The following is a 24,113-nucleotide window of genomic DNA, read 5'->3' as shown; positions in this document are numbered from 1 at the left end:
ATAATGTCATAGATAGTTCATATATATGTTTTAAATTGTAGAGGCATGAGAAGGGAATATTTGCTCTGTTTCTCTTGATGTATGTTTTGCACTAATCAACAGGGCAGCCAACCACACGTAGGCTTCACGTATTCTTCACTTGCCATACCTATTCTCGTGACTGAACTATCTTCACAATAATTCCCCTCCTACATTACTAAGATAAATGCTACAGGCAAAAAAATGTGACAAATATTTCGACATTTAGATTGAAATTGATTTTCAAATATCATATTTCAAGACAAGGATACAATTTCCTGCCTAGCTTACTTAAATGAATGGTAACAAAGAATATGGATGAATAATTGTGAAATAGATGGGTTAACTCGAAAAAACTCGCTCATGTTTATTATTAAATTGATCACAATGAGAAGAAACTAGATCAATGAATCAGATCTTCAAAATTAACTAGCATGTTCTCAATATTAAATAAACTGAAGCGAATAAGAAAGAGAAAAGAACTAGGTCAATAAATTAGTTTTTCTAATTGTATTTTTTGCTCTATTCAATTAATAAATACATTAAGTGACCTGTTCACAACTGCATGATAACAATCTGTCAGGTGTACTCTTCCATCAATACAGTAAAGTATGTTATACGTTTCTAAAGAGGAGGATCACTATAGCACGAGCAGTTAAAAGGGACTTCCTAAAAACAACATATCACTAATATTCTATAAGTAGGTGTTGCAATAGTTAACCCCAGATTAACCAGAGTACATTTTTGACAAGGTCACCAGTTGAAGTAGCACAGCCACCTATATGGATTTCGTTTCCAATCTATTTACATACGGAATCTCTTAAGAATAACTGGGGATGAATTTCCATTTTGAGATCTGTTGATTAAGCGGTTATCTAGTATTCTAGCGGTTATCCTGGCCAAGGAACAGTGTAACTGTGATAACCCTAATAGATGACCAATGAAACAGTTACACAGAACTGTTATTACCCTACAACAGTATTCAGACACTGCAACTGATTACCTCTATCACTCCAAAAGAGAAACAGTTTCAACAGTTTCACAGTTACCCTGAGCCAGAAACATGGCGACCGCCCTACACACCGGGTAGTAGGCTTCATGCTCCCCCTCAATAGTCAAGCTCTGCTCCTGCATGCGAAGAGTCACATTCTCCGTATCACTCAACTCCTGCAGGAACGAGCATCCCTCAGCTGCTGCCAACCTGATCGAAACAAAAAAGAAAATTAGTTCAGCTAAACTTTTTGCTCTAGATGCTTCAGTCACAAGAAAATTTGCAGCGGTGTAATTGCAACTGACCTTTTTTCATAACTGAAACATCTTTAGTTAACATGGATGTGCTAAATTTCATATATATGTTTTTTCAAATTTATTCAATTTTCTGTAAATTTATTTACAAAGTTTGGAGACAACAGGTATGATAGCTCTAAACTGTTTTCCTTCTCTTTCAAGGCCTGTCAAAACAGCGCTTTTCCGTACAATTACTCTTTGTTCTAAATAGAGAGAACTGTCGACTACAGTGAAATTCACGTTATACTAACATGAACTTTAACAGAGGCTTGCTATCCTTGTCTCAACACAGTTTACAATGTTCTGTCTCACTCATGCTGACAGTCTGTGGTTACCGGCATAAAAGATGTTTGACAACATTACTTTTATGCCCATATCACTCTTTAGAAATGCATCAACTTGTAGGCAGAAATTTCAAAACACTCAAATAGCATAGTATTTCAATTTCCATAAAAAGCAAAATAAAATAACCGATGTAGGATATAAAGTCTGAAATAACCTGACTGGTGATCTGTCACAGAAGACTGTTCGTCTGTCAGTCGAAAATCCACAGAAAAACACTACGTTAGTGGCTGGCGTCAGGGTGAACTAGATTATCTTGAATGAAGATTGTACTAAATGAGTACGAGGGCAGTTTGAAAAGTTCCCAATCTAACCATGAATATGACCCTCGTTAGCAGGTTTTGGTGTATCGTTTTTCTATATTTTAATATTTACTAAAATTTCAGCCATTTTCGACGTGCACTATTCATGTTTTCGTAAGTCGATGACGGGTGTAGGGTGCTCACATCAGACTAATTCAAACTACTCAACAATCCACTAATTTCTCAATTCTCAGTAATGCATCCAAATATTATAATCTGGAGTTATAATGCTACAAAAACACAGATTAGTTGCGTCTGAACTGCGCTAACAGAGTTGGAATTGGAGAAGTTTTGATAGGACCAGAAGTAGTATTTACATCGACTTACTCAAATGACTATTCAGTAAACTTTTCAGTAACTATTAAGTAAACTATTCAGTAAAGTAACTTAAAATGTAGTGAGTAAGTATTAAGGCTGTTCGGTACACCTTTTTATTTTTATTTACATTGGATAATCTTTTTCAATATAATTGTTAAGATCATTATAAGAGTGAGAAAAAGTGAGAATAGAGTGGCAACTGAAAGTTTCAAGTGGTCTAATAAGCGAGTTATGGGTTGTTGAAGTGCTAACTTTTCAGATTGCGTTTTCTTTCCAGATCATAAACGGTTTCGACTATATTATTTGAACTCCCCATAAAAATTGAATCTTTAACTGAAACATTTTACTCCCCATATCGTTCATAAATAAAAAAGTAACATTTATTGCAATTTCGATAACTTGTTTATTTTGGCATTAATCGCGAAAAAACGCATATTAGAAATTTCGAAACCGTTTATGATCTGGAAAGAAAACGGATTATAGCACTTCAACAACTCATAACTTGAAAATTTCAGTTACCACTTTTCTCACTCTTATAACGATCTTAACAATTATATTGAAAAAGATTATCCAATTTAAATAAAAATAAAAAGGTGTACCGAACAGCCTTAACAAAAATATACACCAGACCATGTTCACGAGAGCTATCATCTTCATGGTATAAAAATGCATAAAGGACAGTCTTTGTGATAACTCCCAAACAGCCTGTGGTACTTTTCTGTAAGTTGTGTAATTCTGAATGATTGAATAAATTAACAATTCCAAATCAACAAAGAGCATCAGCTTTTTTAAATGAATTAAACAATTAAAGAAAAGGACGAAGGAGTGAGTCAATTTTGCTGTCAAACGAACTTGACATGTGAAAAGGTTCGAAGAATACGTGTTCAAAATTTGAAGTTGATTGATCAATTCTTTCTTAAGTTATTGTAGAACATACAGACGGACACCGACTTTGGCCTTGAATAAGTCAAAAGTGAGAACTCGCTAAGGCTCGTTTAATTAATCAAGCTATTTTCAAATTACGAGTTCAAAAAATGCTTAAAATAATTTCTTACCGTTGATACTGGTCGTTCCTCAACTGGAGCGCAATACACAAGTGCTGGTCGCCACGCAACTGCGCAAAGTGCTGCGCAATACGGCTGTAGTCGGGCACAACAGGTGAGACGGCGCACAGCGCAAAGGGGGTCACGTGGAACGTGTTGCGGCATTCGTGGAACATGTGACCTTCGCTTGCGCAGTTGGAGCAGTGTAACTTTCGTCGGCTCATGTCCGTGTGCGGCACCATTAGGGGGCCCGATGTTGTCTGAAACATGCATTTTTGCATGATGTTTAGATTCTAGCAATGGATAGTATTGAAATAAGATTATAATTTTATACTGGAATAAGGCCCGCCGCAAAGTAGACCCAAGCTAATACACGAAAAGCAACCCACGCCGTGGAATGTTTTGTAAACCATTGCTAAGCTTCTCCAGACATCTGTGTAATACATGCATTGAATAATCCACTTGTCAGCTGATTGATTATGAATAATTCTATAGCAATGGTTTACAAAACATCCCACGGCGTGTGTTGCTTTTCGTGGATTAACGTGGGTCTACATTGCGGCGGGCCTAAAGCTTGATTTGACTTGACTTAAAATGATGTTTGGATTCTATAGTGAGGTCCACGTTATAATGGCAGTGAAGAAAGATAGAACAGGGTTGCCAAATCTCTTTGACTCCATTTTGCCACTGAGTGTACTTAGCTGTTACTAAATTCATCCCATTAGATTTATAACAAAATATTCTTCACCTGATCAAGGGCGAAACCATATTACGCGTTCTTAGAGTTTGCAGGACAGGGAGCTCTACAATTCGCTGATTGGGTGAGGGCCTGGAAAAAACGCCTAATATGGTAACGCCCTAACATTAAAACCGGTATGGTTTGCTATACGTGTGTCATAAGACAAAGCAGACAGTTCTATATTTTTCCAACTCCGCCACGTTGCCAAATTGATTGTAAATTATGTAGAAATATGATGAACTACCAAAATATTCAATTTCAATTATGAATTTATTATTAAATCATTTAAAAAATATTTTTTTCTTGACAAATGAAAGAGATTTGAGATAAAATTGATTAGTTGTTGATATTAATCAACAATAACAGTTCAGATTTACACTTGAATCACAACAATCTACTATAGAAGGAGGTGGAAAAAGAAAACTGACAACAATGTCTCCCTATCGTCTCCACTGACTTAAACTAACTTGAATATCAGAGTTCAGAATTAAACTAGCAGCAATTTCATACAGGAGTCGCCACATGAAAATATTTTCAATATGCATGGTAGATAACAGAAGCGAAAGTTACATAATAAAATTGAATACAATTCTCAATTGTATTGCGGTATCCAGCAGTAATAAAATACAAACAAACAATTGGATTCAGTTGGTACAAGGTATGTAGAAAGAGGTCAAGCCAAGATTCAATTATGTTATTGCGGCAATGAATGATGCAGCATTCAGCTTCAATATGGCCGATTGAGTCTTCTTTTGAAGTTTGCTTACTTTTTCTTCTAGTATACAAAGACTATATTTTCTAGAGGAAACGGGCCATTGCTCACCTCAGTTATCATAAGTCTTCCGACGGAATTAGGTTATTCAGGTTCCCCAGAGATAAGATTTTCAAATGTCCCGGCCGATGTGACATGTGGAGCGGCCATATTGAGGCTTCTCTAAAATTAAGACCTCTCTCTATAGACATTAAGTTGATGAATACCTCCAACTGATGAACATGTTTGATGAGACATACTGTTCAAAGTTAGCATGTTATTATCAACTTTTTGGTGAGGGCTACTCTTATTAACCAACATATAAAATATCCAAGTACCCTTTTTAAAAACGTCTAATAGTTCACATGTTTCAACATTAATGCCATTTTCAAGTGAGTGAATGAAATAATCAGCATGCTATTGTATTTTATTATTTGTAGGCACCTGTTGTAAAATCTATTCAGGACCAATTTTGTAATGCATTTTTATTGAATAAAATGATTGATTGATTGACTTACAGTCATATGGAATGCCCTCCAGAGGTTGGGGCAGAGATTAGTGTGGTGAGTGAGACTGTTGCAGATCGCACAGTAGAGGATGCCTTCGCTGATGGCGCAATGACACTCGGCGCACATCTCCACATAGATGTCACTTTCTCTGCCACACTGACAACACAAATACATCAACTATTACAAAAATATAAATAAAAATTCAGCACACCACATTACCTTTACAATAATAATTATACTCAGGCTTGAAATAGGATATTCTGCATAAAAGCAGAGCACAATTCATTGATTAGGGCAAACAAATGTTAAGTTTAGAACAAGAGACTGCGAGGCTGCGTGAATTTGGATACACTCATATTGACCTATTCTGGGCTTTTCCACTCACATTTGAGTTATGGTGTGCGTCTATGGGGTAATTCCGTTCATGCTAAAACAGTGTTCTTATGACAAAAAAAGGCTCTTAGAGCTATCCTAGGACTAACACAGCGAGATTCATGCAGGCCACATTTCCCTAATTTGGGTATACTAACCCTTCCATCTCTCTTCATTTATTCCAATTTAATTCACGTCAAGAAAAACTCAAAAAAAAATTTCCATTCATGAAGATTACCATGCATATAATACCAGGAACAGTAGAAACATTGTAGCACCACAAATAAGACTCACTAAAACTATGAGAAGCAATACTTTCCAACAGTGCATATTGTATAATAAACTGCCTCAAACAACCAGGAATCTGCCTCCAAACAAATTTAAGAAAATTGTACACAGTTATCTGAAAAATAATGCCTTTTACTCACTTGAGGAATACCTGAATACCTGAATTGAATTCATTTTATGTAATGTAGATATGCTTTATCTGTTCAATTTGTATCGATTTTCTGTTCAATTGTGTGTAGACTACTTTTTAAAAGTATGTATTATGACTTGCCTAATGCTATAATTGTAGCCTGATGGTTAATAAAACGAATCTTGAATCTTGAAGAAAATCAGTCCAACGATCTGGAAACTCTGCAATACTAGGTATATGGTGATTCATAGTATGATGAAATAGGATCTTCTGCATAAGAGCAAAAGTATCTCTGACACAATTTATTGATTATGACAAACAAATGGGAAGTTTAGTCCAACGATCTGGAAACTCTGCAATACTAGGTCTATAGTGCTTTATTGTATGTTTATAAACTATTCTGACTCTGCCTTGTTGTACAATTTGTATTATTGGATGTGAATAAATTATTGAATTTGAATAGGAGTGATCTGTGGTCTAGTGGAAAGAGTGCTAGCAGCCCCGAGATCCCGGGCTCATAACCAAAAGCTTTTGACCAGGTCACCTATGTCGGTCCCGGCCGAAGTATGACAGTCATAAGGCCCATTGACGGCTTGAATGATATATTCAGGCGAGGTGAGACTTTCCCGTAAGGGATTACCCACCATCAAAAGCCATACGAATTCAATTTACTGTATTTGAATTCACTTTATTAAATCAGTGGAAATTCCAGGACAACATAATTACCGATTCTCTGCGTTACCACTGCCTTCTATAGTGGACAGCATTCCCAATATATCCTATGTTCATTCTTTCTAATACTACCGTAATCAGTTAAATTTTATTCGTCAAAAGAATATATTTTCAATGATTTAATAAGGAATTTCTATAATTGAGATCTGAAATTTTGGTAATTAATTATCTTTCTACATTGTCTAAAAACAATATGGCAACGAAAAGGATAGATGTGTCTGCTTTGTTTAATTACAGTCAAGGATACCAACTCCAGTGTTAATCAGATGCTGACTTAATAAAGCGAATCTCACGTTACCAGTTGCTAGACTGCAATTGCACGGCATGCATTGAATAACTCAATGCATTTTAACCTTATTTCTTCCAACTTGACTTGCTTTTCACTGCTTTAAAATCGGACTGACTGAACCTACTTTTGCAATGTTACCATTTTCCCGAGGCCGGAGAATCTAACTGGAGGTGGTTTCGCTATTATACAAGAATTGTATTATGCTTTTTTAATGAAGAACGTAAATGGATACAGTAACCAAAATTAGTAGCCTAATCGTTAAGAGTAATCTTTTGATGTCGTTTTACAGTACTGGACCAAGCACTATTTCATGAGTTACATGAACGAAAGTAAATTATTTAATACAAAAAACTATTTTAAATTGTTACAGCTTGAATAGTCTCATTTGCTAAATTATTATCTCTAATAAACCAGTTTTTTGGAGTTTTCTACAGATTGATAATGGTGAAGCAACCGAAACTAGTTTCTAATTTCCTAATGAATAAGTTGTGGTAATTTCAAACAGTTCTATCTAATATGAATTTCTACCACAACACAGAAAGCATTTATAATAGTACACAAATCATAAAAATGATTGCAAAATAAGAACAAGCACATATCAAAACAGGTTCTTTCCCAATATTTTGATAGATTGAGATATTCCAAAAATTTGGTTATGAACAGAGCATTTAAAAGATAAATTTAATTATCTATAAGAATATTTATCTCCAAGCTTTATACAAATGAACTGTGATAGTTTTGATATTGTTTGCGATGTTTTTAAATAGCCTAATTCTGTTTTGCGGGCAGGTTACATTATTCTATAGTCTGTTCATCGGAAGAGACAAACATAAACCTTTTTTTGTATATAATTGATGACTCATATCAGCTTAACTAAAATATAATAAAAAGAAGAGTCGGCTTATACATGTAGGGGATAGGAATTTCACGAATGACGCATCATCATGTCTGAACTGATTAACATAAAATTTTACATATAGATTTTTCATTTACCGAGGATGGTTATAGGTCCATTCAAAAATCGTCAAATCGTCTTCATGTTTTGTCAAGATTTCAATTCGTCATGCTTCCAGTTTGTTATACGTAGCCATAGAAGCCTAACAAAACAGGGCTTCCTCCAAGTGACTCAATAGTCTAGTTCGTAGCGCGCGCGATTCATGAATCAAAAAGATTGTGGGTTCGAGACATGATAAAACCAATGTTTCTTGCCATAACTTTTTAACCCTTATTAAGATTATCCACGTGATTAAGCAAAATAATAGATATTTATTCTATTCTCTGATGTTTCCTGGACATACGGAGATTGCATTTTACAAGACCAACTTCCCCGATGCAAAGCATCTGTTAGTTTTGAAAATAAAAAAATATTCTCTATCAGGCGGAGTTGAGACTTCTCTACCTCTCTACCACTCAACCTCAAACTTCATTTTGTTTTTTATACCTATATTGATTTTCATTTATTTATTAATTTAGCAATATTAATAGCTGATAGGAGTAACCACTTTTAAATTAATCTGGCCGACCAGATAGCCGAGTTGACTAAGGCGTTGCACCCTCAGTCTGCTAGTGCTACCTGGTCCAATCGAATAGGCATGGACGTTTGATCATCTCACAATTCACCCTCGCACTTCCCATTACTCACCCACAAGCAAAAAAGCTTGTGGGCATCAACCGCAATGAAAAAAATACACAAGCGCAAACTTTATTTTTTGTCTCTCCTTTCGATGATCAGACTATAGTATACAGGCCAACTGAATCTACCCGCATTATAATGTATTGTCTATGAATGAATGGATGTTGTGTAACACTGATTTACTAAGAAAAAATAGAGTTTGAAGTAGCCTAAACAAACCATCATGAACATCAAATGAGTTACGAATAAGTAGCTAATAAGTAAACTAATAAGGTGAAAGGTTTGACTGACATTTAAGCACTTGCGCTCAGGACACCTGCTCTCGCGGTGTCCGTGGCCCCCACACATGTAGCAGATGATGGGCTTGACTGGCTCAATGCAGAAGCGGCTCACGTGACCGAACTGACGGCAGCGGTCGCACCGCGTGTGGGACAGCCGGTTGTTGGGCGGCCGCTTGTCCACTTTCGAGACAACCCACTTGTCACGCGGAATGTTGCTGGCTGCCAAAGGAGAACGTCAATCATATCGGTTACAAAAGAAACATCTAATCATGTCGAACAAAATTCCACAAATTGAAGTGAAATAGTGTAATATAGAATTAATATATCTGGCGCCTAAATTGTTTAATCTCTTAAGGAAATCAACAAAGAGGCATATTATTTCTTTAATATGTGGAATATTCCCTATTTTAGTGATAATAATGTGAAATATTTCTTCTATGTTTGGTTTGAAAATACTTTGCGAAAATAATAAAGGACTGAACATTTTGTGAAGTGAAGAACTACAAGACAACCAATTTCGGACTATCTGTAACCTTATCTAAATTTGGGAGAGGAATAGCACAAGGTTACCTTATTTTTTTATCTTCCTATCATTTTGATGTTGTAATTATTGTATGAATTAATAAATTGTAAAAAATGAATAAATATACAACAAATAACTTATTGTATGGATGACATCAGCAGCTTTTTCATTGCCATAATATAAATGAACAACAGGGAGTACATTTTACCAATAAGGCCTGCAATAAAATGCAATCTACATACTGTACATTCCTTTAAATACATTCAAGATGAAATTATTTTAAATAGTCAAAATAAGTTTAAATAGAGCAACAAGCGCATACAATTATTTTCTTTTTTAGCCTGAATAATGTCTGAAACTGATTGAGAGTGCAGAATAATTGATGCGAGTTAGCAGGTTACCAGTCTATTAAGACTGGTCAAAGAATAACAAAGAAATTAATTCTTCTTGTACTGCATACATGACAACTTTTTACCATTCAAACATCAATATTAAATTATCAATTCCAATTGTATTAAGATGAAGCTTAGAAACTCGGTATGGCTCCATCTATATATATAAAAGCGAAATGGCACTCACTCACTCACTCACTGATTCACTCACTCACTAGCAGAACTAAAAATCTACCGGACCAAAAACGTTCAAATTTGGTAGGTATGTTCAGTTGGCCCTTTAGAGGCGCACTAAGAAATCTTTTGGCAATATTTTAACTCTAAGGGTTGTTTTTAAGGGTTTAAAGTTCGTCTTTTAGCATGTATATTCTTCTTCTCCCAATCTCTTAATTATAATTGAAATTTCTATATCATATGTTACTATAGAACTATAATCTAGATAGAGTACCTCTTCGAAACAGTTGTTAACTGGCAACTAAATTAATAATTTTGTCAGGTTGGCATTAAGTTGAGTTGACTTTGTTAGGTTGGCACCAAGTTGAAGATTTAAATGCATTTATCGCGGAAAAATTGATTGGGCACTGCTACTTCAATCCTGGGAATATTATATTACTAGCCGTCAGGCTCGCTTCGCTCGCCATATCCGTTTAGCCAGACGTTTACTCTGGACCCCCGACTGGATTGTCCTAACATATGATAAAAATGCTCAAATGAAAAATGCAGGCGAGCGAAGCGAGCCTGCTGATCTCATTCCTGGACGATCCAGTCGGGGGTCCAGGGGGCGGAGACCCCTGGCTAGACGGATATGGCGAGCGAAGCGAGCCTGACGGCTAGTATGGCCATATAGCTGATTTACAATGTTTTACAGATGATCTTGTTTGTTAATGGTCATGCATGCAGTACGAAAAGAATTAGGCCTAATTCCTCTGTTATTCTTCGACCAATTTCAATAAATAAGGTAATCTTGATAAAAATTGCTGTTTGTCTCTTGTAATTTTTTTGTCAAGTGAATAGTTGTCATGAAATTTGCAATAAAAAATTTAAAATGGCCGCCATTTTGAAAATTTACATTGACAATTTTTTATGTTTTTTTTTCAAGTTGAGTCTTGATAGCATAAATATTCATACCAAATTTCAGATCAATACAAAATTTCGTTCTTGAGATAAAAATTCCTAAGTGAAAAAAACAAAATGGCAACTATAAGGATAACCGCTTAGTTTTGGACACTTCAAATACTGTACGACATTTGTAGTCTCCTTTCATTCCGGAACAATACCCTAAAATGTTCGACACTACTTCTGAAGCACTCTGTATATGAAACTGATCCCCATCCTCCACAGGCTAAGCCTCGAGATGTTTTTCCTTTGTTCCCTTTACTTTGTATTTATTGATTATTGTGTCAACGACTATTGATTATTTATTACCAATTATGCTGTATGTGTTGTTGTTTTCTTTTCATTTATTTGTTATCACACATTTGTGAGTATTGGAGATAAAATTTGTTTTGAATAATATAGAATAGTTACTAGAGCATCTAGGTACGGAGATGCAACTTTTCTACCAGAGTGAAATGAATGATTGCGGGTTGCGGGTAATCGTCACTCTCAGCTACAAAATTGGGCGATAAAAATGTAATCTCCTTGGTACCTATCCTAAGCTACCTTGGTACTAAGTAAAAATTTAATACCTGGATCCACATATCTTTTGTCCACCTACCTTTTCGTCAATAAAAAACTTAAACTTTCCATAATTTATTACCAAATCCATTCTTTTCAAAACTTTCAGACTTTCTATCTCTGCCAATGGTCGTTTTCATACTCACAGATTTCTCGCCGACACAACACGACGGAATGTTCTCAGATTGGTTGATTGGTTTGGCAATCAACTAATCGTAGAGCTTTCTGTTTTGTCGGGTCGTTTCAGTGAGTAAAAAGGGGCAAATAGCAGACGTTGAGACGTTCTGAGATGACTCAGACACTCATGTTATCTAGATTGGGATTGGTACATTGAATAGTCGGCAGGTGAAGAGTGATTGGGAGTGAATAGTGAATAGAGATTAGTAACTGAAGTTTAAGCTTCTATATGCTCAATGTTAAGTTGGCGTAGCAACTGAAACTAGTTTCTACATTTATTAATAACTTGAAAAAGTGATTGTGACAATTTCAAGTAATTTGATTCTGAAATTGTGAAAAAATTTCGTGAATTGAATTTAATTCGATCTGACATTACCTTCACTAAAACAAAAGAAAGTATTTAACCAATAGATTATTCACTCTTTGAGACGAATTTTTAAAGCCGGTAGCATTAAACAATATTTATAAACAAATTACAAAAATAAAATGAAAATTAATTGAATTGGTATTACCTCTCATTTTGACGAGGAGCGTATCATGATTGAAATTTTCTCGTAGTTTAGAAGTCTTACAGTAGAATTTCACCATTGACGCCGTCCACGTTTTCGGACAATTGAAACTTTTCCTTTTCATCTTTATTCTCGATCTTCTTTGTTTTTTGTTCGACTTTAAACGTTCTCGCTCCACACTTCCATTAGCAACAGTTTTTCCACTCACATCAACTCTCCCCGCACTTTTCTCACCTTCAACAATTTTTTCTTCAGTCTTATTTGTAGTCGGAAGTGAATTTTCATTTTCAATTTCAACATCACCCAATACATTTAAAACCAAACCATCATCCTCCACGTTACCTTTTTTTTCGTCACTAACAACTAGACAATCAGAATCCTCGTTATCTGACGTTAAATCAACAACCCACTCATTGTCTTTCTTTCTCCCTCTCTTTTTAATCTTCTTCTTTTTACCCGGACTAACACCACCGTTAAAGGATTCATTACCCTTATTACTCACACTATTGTCAACAGCGGGGTCAAATCGTTGATGGTTGCTCCTTTCATCAGGTTTTGGAGGATTTGTTTCAGATGTGTTATCTAAGCCTTCAGATTCTTCTACGGTTAAAACTAAAACATCACCGTCTCCTTTATCAATATCTCCTAAAGTTTTAGTTTGTGAAGTAATTTTGTCCTTATCAATTTCTCCTAAAATTCCATCACTTTGAGCACTACTTTGATTATTTTTTTGGTCCGTAGCACAGTCACCGCTACCCCCAAATTCACTCAGTTTCTGTCGCTTGGCTTCACTGGCCTCACCCCCCTCATCAGGTTGACCTTTGAGAGTGACTATGATCTGCTGATCGGCGGTGACCTCGATGTCGTATTGAGAAGCGATGCTCTCGTCCAGCGGCTTCGAGAGATCGTTGTAGTGGACTATGGAGTAGAGACGAGCCTCTATCTCACTCAGCTCATCCTGACTATTTACATCATCTTCGCCATCCATTGAGGTAGACATCTGGCAACACAAAATTAGCACAACAGATGAATGCAATAGGCTACTTTTAGAAAACTACAGTCAAACTCATTCCATAAGCTGCAAGCCCAAGAAATGTGCTTCCTGAAAACAAATGAGTTTTCGTCAAATATAATTCCTGCAAAGAGTGATTGGAAAGACAAGAAGGATCGTCTGAAAATTAAACTGTTAGATGTGTGTTAATTGTAACTCAATTAATAAATAAGGTATAGGAAGGACAGCTCAGATGGGGGTTTATGCCTATGTGCAGAAGATAGAATTGAATAAGTTTAGATTGGTTTTTCATTTTTATCGAGTAAGAGGATGTTAATACAACGAGAGCTGTAGAGGTGTAGAGAGCTGTAGAGGCGTTCAAAGTCGCTTGACAAATTACAAAGAGTGTTTTTCTAGATGTGATTATTAATCAGTGATATTATAATATTGATCTACATAGCCGGAGTTGATTATGATTAGTTAGGGTATGAATGTAAATAAGTTGGTGAGGATGAGTGTAGAGAGTAGCCTCTCTTGAGAGTGTAAGGAAGAGAGGAACAATTAAGGGCAGACAAAAAAAAATAGCAGATGAGCTTCGAAGAAATACTAGTGCATGAGGTGGTTGCTGGTTGGAGGGGCATTGGCCAGTTGGACCGGGACAGATGGGTCACCGGTCGGTGGAAGAGGAGTTTTAGATAAAGTAACTAAGAAATTCACTTAAAATATGTTCAACGTTGGGAAATATTGATCTTATTATTATAAGGAAGAATAACAGTTGGAAGTGAGTGTAACTATAATAACTTTATAACCTTTTGAGTATGTTTCAGTGATTTTCACAACAATTATTTTTTAATAAATCAATATCTAGTATTTAAAGAGTAAGGTTGCATCAATTTTCTAAATTTCAATATTTTAAATAACTCGATAAAGGTATTCATGTATTTGGCTATATTAGGCTACTGATTGCTAAAGTGTGGGTAAAGAAAGGATGAAGAAGATATTAAGGCAATATTTCTGTTTCGATTTATGATCAATCTGAATTGTAAGAATTCAACGGAAAGGATGATGAAGTTAGATGCGTGATAGTACAGATTTATGTGAATTTAGACCACCGGGATGCGATTTTGTTCTTAAAATTAAATTAAATTAGCGGAGTTGGCTTCTCTAATAGACACCAGTCCAACGGGAGTAGTGTGGTTATCGACCTCAACTTATCTCAACTATGGCCTATCTGCGCCACCACTGAGCCAATTACTTCCACATTAATTTAATCGGAATATCATACAGATGATTAAGAGGAAAAACAAACTCGCACGGAAGAAAAATTTTTCGGCCTATCATAGAAATCGGTTCAACGATTTTAGAAGAGAGCTGAAGAATCTTATATCCTGTTCTCATGATGAGTATATGACTAGGGTACAGAGAAATATCAAGGGTGAGTCGAAGGAGTTCTAGAAGTTTGTGAATAGTAAGCGTGAGGCTAAGGGGATCTGTCAGAGGATGGAGCTCGGTGATAGGGCCTTTGTGGGATCTGAATTGCCGGATGGTTTTGCTGAGTACTTCAAGTCGGTTTATACTCCAATTACTTGCACCTTTAGTGATAACGTGAATCAGATTAGTGAGGAAAATGGAATTAGAAGGGATTTGGCTTCCAGTTCATTAGCTATTTCATCAGTTTCTGTTGAGAGCATAAGGAGGGCAATTAATAGAATGAAGCCACTCACTACTCCTGGTGAGGATGAGGTTCCTGCATTCATAGTGAAAGGTTGCATAGATGTGTTGTTTGACCCATTGAAATATATATTCGATTTATCTTTGGCGAAAGGTTTATTTCCTACAAGGTGGAAGATTTCCAAGGTAATACCCATTTTCAAGTCTGGCAGAAAGGATCTGATTGATAACTATCGTCCGATCTCCCTGCTGTCAGTCTTCGCAAAGGTTTTTGAGCGTGTTTTGTATGGTGAGATTTTGTGTTACTCCCGTCCTCTGATATCGGACTGTCAACATGGGTTTCTCCCTGGAAGGTCTGTGGTCACCAATTTGATGGAGTTCACTATGGATGTTTCGAGGGTAATGGATTCTGGAGGTGAGGTTGATGTCATTTACACAGACTATGCAAAAGCATTTGATCGTGTTGATCAGGGAGCACTGTTGAGGAGACTTGATGATTTGGGGTTTTGTGTGCAACTTGTGAATCTTTTCAGAAGTTACTTATTCCATCGTACCAATTATGTTATGGTCAGGTGTTCTAGATCAACTCCCTTTTTCAGCACTTCAGGAGTTCCACAGGGGAGTGTACTCGGTCCTCTTTTATTCCTTCTATTGATCAATGAACTGCCTCTCCAGTTAAAGAAAGCAAAATGTTTGATCTTTGCTGATGATGTAAAGCTCTACATGGAGATTACTAACTCCAATGATTGTAATTTGTTGCAGCAAGATCTTGACAGATTGGCTAGATGGTCTTCTATCAATGGACTTGACTTGAATGTTAGGAAGTGTAAGTGTATCTCATTTTCTAGAAAAAAATTGAAGCTGAACTTTTCTTATGAAGTACATGGTATGAATCTGGAAAGAGTCGATACATGTAAGGATTTGGGTGTAATCTTTGATAGCTGTCTCAGGTTCTCAGTACACATAGACTATAGCATAGCTAGAGCCAATAAAATGCTAGGTTTTGTTATGAGGAATACAGCTAACTTCAATAACCTTGATGCAATATGTACTGTTTATGTGTCATTGGTCCGGAGTGTGTTGGAATATTGCTCTGTGATTTGGAACCCTTATACTGATTTGTGTACTCATGGTCTTGAGGTAGTTCAGAATAAGTTTTTAAGGTTTCTCTATTACTAGCGCTTCGGCCAATCCTGTCCTTTGGGTTTTCCTACAGACCGTTTGAGAGGTACCTTTCACTTTGTATCATTGAGATTACGACGGGAGAGAGAATCATTGATTTTCGTGCATGGTCTGTTAAGGGGTCGATTTTCTTCTCCTTCGCTGCTCTCATTGATCAGGTTCCATGTTCCTGCGTTCAACTCCAGAGATCATCCCACCTTTGATATTATCAGATGTAGAACGGTCAGTGGTTACAATGCTCCCCTGTTTAGGTCTCTTCGATTATACAATAGGCTTAATGATGCATTAGATTTTTTTTGATTCAGACAGTGTGTTCAGGCGGGACTTGAATAAGATTTATGTTTGTTAAGTTTTGTTTTTTTTTCTTTCCTATGTATTACATAATATATTAGTGTTTTTATTTATAAGTTTCATATTTGCAAAGTTTCCATAATTCTCTTTTCTTTGTTTCTTTTTTCTTTTCTTCTTGAATTCTTCAGTATTAGTTACATACTTAGTTCTTCTTCTTTTATCTGCTATACTATAAGTTTCATATTTGCAAGGTTTTCTATTATTTTTTTTTGTATTTTGTTTTTTCTAAAACTCAATAGTATATTAGTTAAGTTATTATATTTTCATTTTAATGTATTATATTTTCAAATTGTATGCTCAATGTGTGTTATGAGGGCAATAATGGTATTCAGTTCCTGGTGCCCTCAAATATGTAAATTTTCAAATAATAATAATAATATAATAATAATAATAATAATAATAATAATAATAATATAATAATAATAGTTAGGGTATGTAAATAAGTTGGTGAGGATGAGTGTAGAGAGTAGCCTCTCTTGAGAGTGTAAGGAAGAGAGGAACAATTAAGGGCAGACATAAAAAATAGCAGATGAGCTTCGAAGAAATACTAGTGCATGAGGTGGTTGCTGGTTGGAGGGGCATTGGCCAGTTGGCAGTTGGACCGGGACAGATGGGTCACCGGTCGGTGAAAGAGTTTTAGATAAAGTAACTAAGAAATTCACTTAAAATATGTTCAACGTTGGGAAATATTGATCTCATTTATAAGGAAGAATAACAGTTGGAAGTGAGTGTAACTATAATAACTTTATAACCTTTTGAGTATGTTTCAGTGATTTTCACAACAATTATTTTTTAATAAATCAATATCTAGTATTTAAAGAGTAAGGTTGCATCAATTTTCTAAATTTCAATATTTTAAATAACTCGATAAAGGTATTCAAGTATTTGGCTATATTAGGCTACTGATTGCTAAAGTGTGGGTAAAGAAAAAATGAAGAAGATATTAAGGCAATATTTCTGTTTCGATTTATGATCAATCTGAATTGTAAGAATTCAACGGAAAGGATGATGAAGTTAGATGCGTGATAGTACAGATTTATGTGAATTTAGACCACCGGGATGCGATTTTGTTCTTAAAATTAAATTAAATTAGCGGAGTTGGCTTCTCTAATAGACACCAGTCCAACGGGAGTAGTGTGGTTATCGACCTCAACTTATCTCAACTATGGCCTATCTGCGCCACCACTGAGCCAATTACTTCCACATTAATTTAGCAATGGAATATTACCTATATTGGACTCGAATTGATAATATGGAAACATCAACTGCATACAAATTTGAAAATTTGCAGTATAATATGGGAAAGCAGTTGGTTCCATGCTCGCGCTGATAAGCTGCCGCTTAGCTACAAGTTGATACAATGTTCATGTGCCTGCTACTCCCGTTGTAAGGACTATCTATGCAGTGCAGACTGTATACTCCTATGTCCTATAAATATCGAACTTATGAGTTTAAACACCCCCCCCCCCTCCTGGAGGTTCGGAGCTATCACAAAGATGTAGTTCCTCACATATTAATCACGCACAAGTCTAGAGCTTTCGTAAGCATTATTCTCAGCAAAAAATCTTGTCAGTTTCAGGTTGTGCCTGTTGTTACTTAACCAATTATATCTATGATTTGTGCCTTATATTGATGAATAAAAAAATATAATGTACATGTAAAACGCTAATTTCTCTTGATTTCCCATATCACACGTTTCTTGAATCTTTTGGTTATAAGTTATGCTCAAATAATATTTATATAAAAAAAAATCATCAAAAACTGGCAAAATAGCATTCACGCCGTGTCATGTTTATCTTGTGGCAAAAAATAGAAACACTATATATGAAGAAATGAGGCTTTTTTGGCAATATTATTAGACCAATAAACATACCTTTACGCTAACCGCTGGAACTACTATGTAAATCCATTATTAAATAATTCAAATGAATATTAATAGTGCTTAGCTGATCAAATGTTTTTTTTTTGGGAAGGTCTGCGACATACAATTTCAAGTTATTTATTTGATGAACTAAGTATTTGGTGTATAAAATATGAATAGAAATAACACTAGCTAAGATAACTTGGTTCCTACATTGTGTATCAGATTTAGCGGTTCTCTATCGGCAACTACACGTTAAAACAATGACTTGTATCATATTGGTGAATCATTTAAACCTTCATATTTTATATAAATCCATATACTTAGTAGTCTTACTTTTGAATTAATGTCCATCAGTAGAAGAATAAAAGACGTACTGCCAAATATGCTTACTAGGTTAGTTTTGTTATTTTCATAGGGAAAATTTTGAATTAAATAATGGTTAGTTCAATTAAGAAACCTATAAACTAGGATTTTTGGAAAAAAGGCGCAATACAAGCAAAAAATGTTGAAAACACAGAAGAAACTAGTTTGGCTTAGAAAGTTGTGGCTTTTTCTACATGCAACATGCTTTCAAAGCTGTAAAAATAAACTACAAAAATAAGTTTACAAGATATACAGTATACACTTTAGAAATAATAATCTTTTACAGAAATAGTGTGGTTTAATAAAATATTATTGGTTGACTGAAAATTATATCAACACGTGCTACAGAGGTTACAAAGATGTTATTGTTTATTTTATACAAAGTTGATAAAAACTTACTAGTTTACTAATCTCTGTAAATTTTGAAATTTGATGCTATCTTCTATGATTATGATAAAAAACAAGACTATAAAAGATTTTAAACATAGATCATGTTATGAGAATAAAACTGATAAATCCGGAAATCGCAAGGTAGGTTAACATAACCTCCAGAAATCGTCTGACACTTTAAATTTAATCTAGTTTATGGAAAGATAGATATCATACCTGTAAAAATCCAGAAGTTAAAAGTCAACTATATACTAGAAAATTGAATTAAACACCATAAACTGCTATTTTCCACAATAATTATTGTTGTAGACAAAGCAGGAGAAAGCAGAGTCCATTTCGTCTGTAATTTCGTCATTTGCTTGTTCTGTGGCTGTGCTTGCATCCAGGAGTGCCAGTACTACAGACAGACAAATTTCCCTATGTTGACAAATTTGCCCCAAAGTTTCCCTACACAACAAGTCTGAATTTGCATCGCGCCAGTTTCAAGTAGCTACTCAAACTTTATTCTTGATTTTTCAGTTGATATTATAGTATTGAACAAGGATAAAGGATGTTCAGGGTTGAGGGATTTGTGCTTCAAAATTTTCATTTTCCCATCTTCACATCTGTTGTCACAGGTACAAATATTCCTTAGAACAAGATAGTATTTGGACATTTGGCATAGTAATTTACCTATTAATAATAGCCCAGTCAATGAAGGTCCAAAAAAGCAGTTTTGATCCAAAAATTAAATAAAAGCTGAATTTCTCACCATCGATAGAACCCTCCCAGAGGGTCATTCTCCCAAAAGTCCCAAGAAATCCCCTTGGAGCTTTCCGCCCCAGCCCCCTAAAACATGAAAAATGCAGTTAAACACGGAAAATTAATTATCTCTGTACGGTAACCATTGATCGGAAACAGTTCTATTATATGCCATCCGATTCATTACATTATGGACTACAATATAAGTTACATTCATTTTTCCAATAAAATGAACAGCTTTCTTGATAAAATAATATATATGTAAAAATTTAGGGGGTTTGTGATTTGATTTTTTTGTTCTCTTTGATTAACTTCGAAACAAGTGGTTTTAAAGGAAAATGAGCCAGTGGTTTTAAAATAATTAATGTAGCCATTCTCATTGCAAATCCATTGATACATATATTGTTATGTATTTTCGATTCGATTTGACGCTGTGGAAGGGGAAACAGTCGACGCGGAACGGCGCGACTGACTCTCTTAGCCACAGCAAACTGGAAATCAATTATCTCTGTAACCATTAATTGGAAAAAATCTATCATAAGTCATTCGATTCGTTACATTATGGACTAGAATATTAGTCATATTCATTTCCTCAATAAATCAGACAGTTTCCTTGATAAAATAATATATATATTTAAAAATTTAGGGGTTTTTCGATTTGATTTTTGTTTTCTCCGATTAACTTCGAAGCAAATAATATGAAGAGAATTAGACAAATAATTAATGTAGCCACATTCATTGCGAATCCATTGATGTATATTGTTATTTATTTGCGATTTGATTTGATCCTGTGGAAGGGGAAACAGTCGACGCGGTACGGCGTGGCTGACTCTCTTCACCATAGTAAACAGTAAAATACAGTAGTACCTAGGCCTACTGCTTTCTAAGTTGCATCTTATTCACACTATGGCGCTCTAAACAATCAATTTTGTATATTTTTTTGACATGCGATGAAACTAGTTTTTCACATTTTAATTCTCTAAATTCTCTAAAATCATTTTGTTGTTATATATGTGCTAAATCATGCATTCTATGACAGACAAAGATATTGTTTGCAACCGATAAATATTCATACTATTACATAATATAATACATATTTAAAATAGTGTTAACAGTGGCAATTTCCTGAAAAATCATAGCTGATGCAGAAATTGTGAATGTTTCCCTACAAGACTATCATTCATTCGGGTGCATACCAACTGACCCAATTCCCATTTGACCCAACCTACCACTTGACCCAATATTTTTAAATCGAGAAAAGCAGCGAAACCACTTGACCCAATAGACATCTGACCCAATATACCATTTGCCCCAATATTATAAACATCACAAAACCATCTGACCCAATTGACATCTGACCCAACCTACCACTAGACCCAACTACTGTGCTGCGCTCTCGTGGCATAGTTTATGGTGTGCAAAACATCAATGCCTTCTTGATGAGTGGTACTCCTTCGACAACTTCAATAAATAACTCAACTGAGAAATGCAGTCTCATAAGTGCCGGTAACCGAGAATTGTAGAGTACTATATCATGGAGATTATTTGATTTTTTTACAAATTTCGTTGTGCAAATTGTTTATTTCTCAGTAAATAAATAGTACAACCAGAAACATAGCTTCTGAAATATTCATAAAACTATGTAGGTAGGCTACTCTAAATCGATGTATTCTAGAAACACTTATCCAAATTTACTGAGGGAAGAAACTTGTGAGGAAATTTTTTAAGGCAGATTCCATCAAAGTCATTCTCTACAATTATTTATGTTGTAGGTTTAACCTAGGTTATAAGGAATGTCCATAAATATTCATTTCCAATTTCTATTTCCAATACAGTAACTCAATTCCATTGGCTTACAGAACTTATATCGTAGGCTGTAGGATACCTGTCAACAGCTTTTTTCTGACTTAATAAAACTATGATAGCAACAATAGACTACAATACTTGGAGTAAGGTAAAATCTAGTTGTGAAAAGTTACCTATATCAAATTGAATAATCATCAATCATTTACTGATTGATAAGATGCTCATCCAAATTTAATAATACAGATCTAACCTCAAAATCACAAAATAACACAAATCCAACCTCAAAGATAGCAAGAACTGTCAAAACAGTTGTGCTTGGTTTCAAGGCCTTCTAGACTTTTACCTGGAGAGTAGACCGTAGTAGAGAGTAACCAAGCCTGGAACATTGCAGACGTTTTGCCAGAGTGCAGCACAGTAGTTGGGTCAAGTGTAGGTTGGGTCAGATGTCAATTGGGTCAGTTGGTTTTTGATATTCATAGAGTTGGGACAAATGGTATATTGGGTCAGATGTCTATTTGGTCAAATGGTTTTGCGGTTTCTCTCTATTTTAAAAAATTGGGTCTAGTGGTAGGTTGGGTCAAATGGGAGTTGGGTCAGTTGGTTGAGCCCCATTCATTCTATCACACATTCTATGTATGATGTAATTTATGGATATAAATTGGTGTTAAGCATCAGCATATAATGAATATAGTATATTTATCATAATATTTGTATACGGTATATTATAAATTTTTTTATGGTATTAATATAAATTTGGTGTAAGTAGCAGCATATAATACTAATATATCTGATAGTATAATACTATAATCTAATAGAATCTATAAGTACGAAAAAATAAACATTTAATGAATTTTGTGTAAACACAGCTTTACAATAATGATTAATAATTCTGTGTTATCATCATGAGATGACATAATTTATTTTAGGTACCTACTTTTATTTTGAAAAATATGATATTGCTATCAGCTGAATTGTAATTAATTTTTGAAATCTTCCCATTTCAAATAAATTTAATAATCGTTCAATTTACAATTATAAAATAATGTTATGTGTATAATTATAAGTGTATTATTTAAACCTTCATATTTTATATAAATGCATATACTTAGTAGTCTTACTTTTGAATTAATGTCCATCAGTAGAAGAATAAAAGACGTACTGCCAAATATGCTTACTAGGTTAGTTTTGTTATTTTCATAGGGAAAATTTTGAATTAAATAATGGTTAGTTCAATTAAGAAACCTATAAACTAGGATTTTTGGAAAAAAGGCGCAATACAAGCAAAAAATGTTGAAAACACAGAAGAAACTAGTTTGGCTTAGAAAGTTGTGGCTTTTTCTACATGCTTTCAAAGCTGTAAAAATAAACTACAAAAATAAGTTTACAAGATATACAGTATACACTTTAGAGATAATAATCTTTTACAGAAATAGTGTGGTTTAATAAAATATTATTGGTTAACTGAAAATTATATTTATCAACACGTGCTACAGAGGTTACAAAGATGTTATTGTTTATTTTATACAAAGTTGATAAAAACTTACTAGTTTACTAATCTCTGTAAATTTTGAAATTTGATGCTATCTTCTATGATTATGATAAAAAACAAGACTATAAAAGATTTTAAACATAGATCATGTTATGAGAATAAAACTGATAAATCCGGAAATCGCAAGGTAGGTTAACATAACCTCCAGAAATCGTCTGACACTTTAAATTTAATCTAGTTTATGGAAAGATAGATATCATACCTGTAAAAATCTAGAAGTTAAAAGTCAACTATATACTACAAAATTGAATTAAACTCCATAAACTGCTATTTTCCACAATAATTATTGTTGTAGACAAAGCAGGAGAAAGCAGAGTCCAATTCGTCTGTAATTTCGTCATTTGCTTCGATTGCTTGTTCTGTGGCTGTGCTTGCCTCCAGGAGTGCCAGTACTACAGACAAATTTCCCTATGTTGACAAATTTGCCCCAAAGTTTCCCTACACAACAAGTCTGAATTTGCATCGCGCCAGTTTCAAGTAACTACTCAAACTTTATTCTTGATTTTTCAGTTGATATTATAGTATTGAACAAGGATAAAGGATGTTCAGGGTTGAGGGATTTGTGCTTCAAAATTTTCATTTTCCCATCTTCACATCTTTTGTCACAGGTACAAATATTCCTTAGAACAAGATAGTATTTGGACATTTGGCATAGTAATTTACCTATTTAATAATAGCCCAGTCAATGAAGGTCCAAAAAAGCAGTTTTGATCCAAAAATTAAATAAAAGCTGAATTTCTCACCATCGATAGAACCCTCCCAGAGGGTCATTCTCCCAAAAGTCCCAAGAAATCCCCTTGGAGCTTTCCGCCCCAGCCCCCTAAAACATGAAAAATGCAGTTAAACACGGAAAACCAATTATCTCTGTACGGTAACCATTGATCGGAAACAGT

At 34.8% G+C, this 24,113-nt stretch overlaps 1 protein-coding gene across 2 annotated transcripts; it reads right to left on the bottom strand.

Annotated features, from left to right (window-relative positions):
* On the bottom strand, window positions 1–23,568 carry LOC111047789. Of its 2 annotated transcripts, none has more exons than XM_039421004.1 (6): window positions 23,423–23,568; window positions 12,316–13,312; window positions 9,045–9,253; window positions 5,319–5,465; window positions 3,323–3,570; window positions 1–1,219 (listed from the first exon to the last, which is right to left on the bottom strand). In XM_039421004.1, the coding sequence occupies exons 2-6, from the start codon at window positions 13,310–13,312 to the stop codon at window positions 1,027–1,029; spliced, it is 1,794 nt and encodes a 597-aa protein (XP_039276938.1). In that variant the 5' UTR covers window positions 23,423–23,568; the 3' UTR covers window positions 1–1,026. The 2 variants fall into 2 exon arrangements, with proteins under 2 accessions (XP_039276938.1, XP_022189322.2); XM_022333630.2 differs by lacking the exon at window positions 23,423–23,568 and adding an exon at window positions 19,341–19,521.
* Window positions 23,569–24,113: the final 545 nt, after the last annotated feature.

Source organism: Nilaparvata lugens, chromosome 2 (assembly GCF_014356525.2).
Source record: "Nilaparvata lugens isolate BPH chromosome 2, ASM1435652v1, whole genome shotgun sequence".
NCBI classification, from domain to species: Eukaryota; Metazoa; Arthropoda; class Insecta; order Hemiptera; family Delphacidae; genus Nilaparvata; species Nilaparvata lugens.
Note: the sequence above shows the minus strand (reverse complement) of the source record. Positions and strands in the feature narration are given on the sequence as shown.

Coding starts and splice junctions, on each gene's coding strand:
- LOC111047789 (XM_039421004.1), bottom strand. CDS start 13,312: ATGTCTACCTCAATGGATGGCGAAGATGATGTAAATAGTCAGGATGAG. Junction 9,254..12,315: donor GCTCCTCGTCAAAATGAGAG/GTAATACCAATT, acceptor CTCCTTTGGCAG/CCAGCAACATTCCGCGTGAC. Junction 5,466..9,044: donor CTGAGCGCAAGTGCTTAAAT/GTCAGTCAAACC, acceptor TTGTGTTGTCAG/TGTGGCAGAGAAAGTGACAT.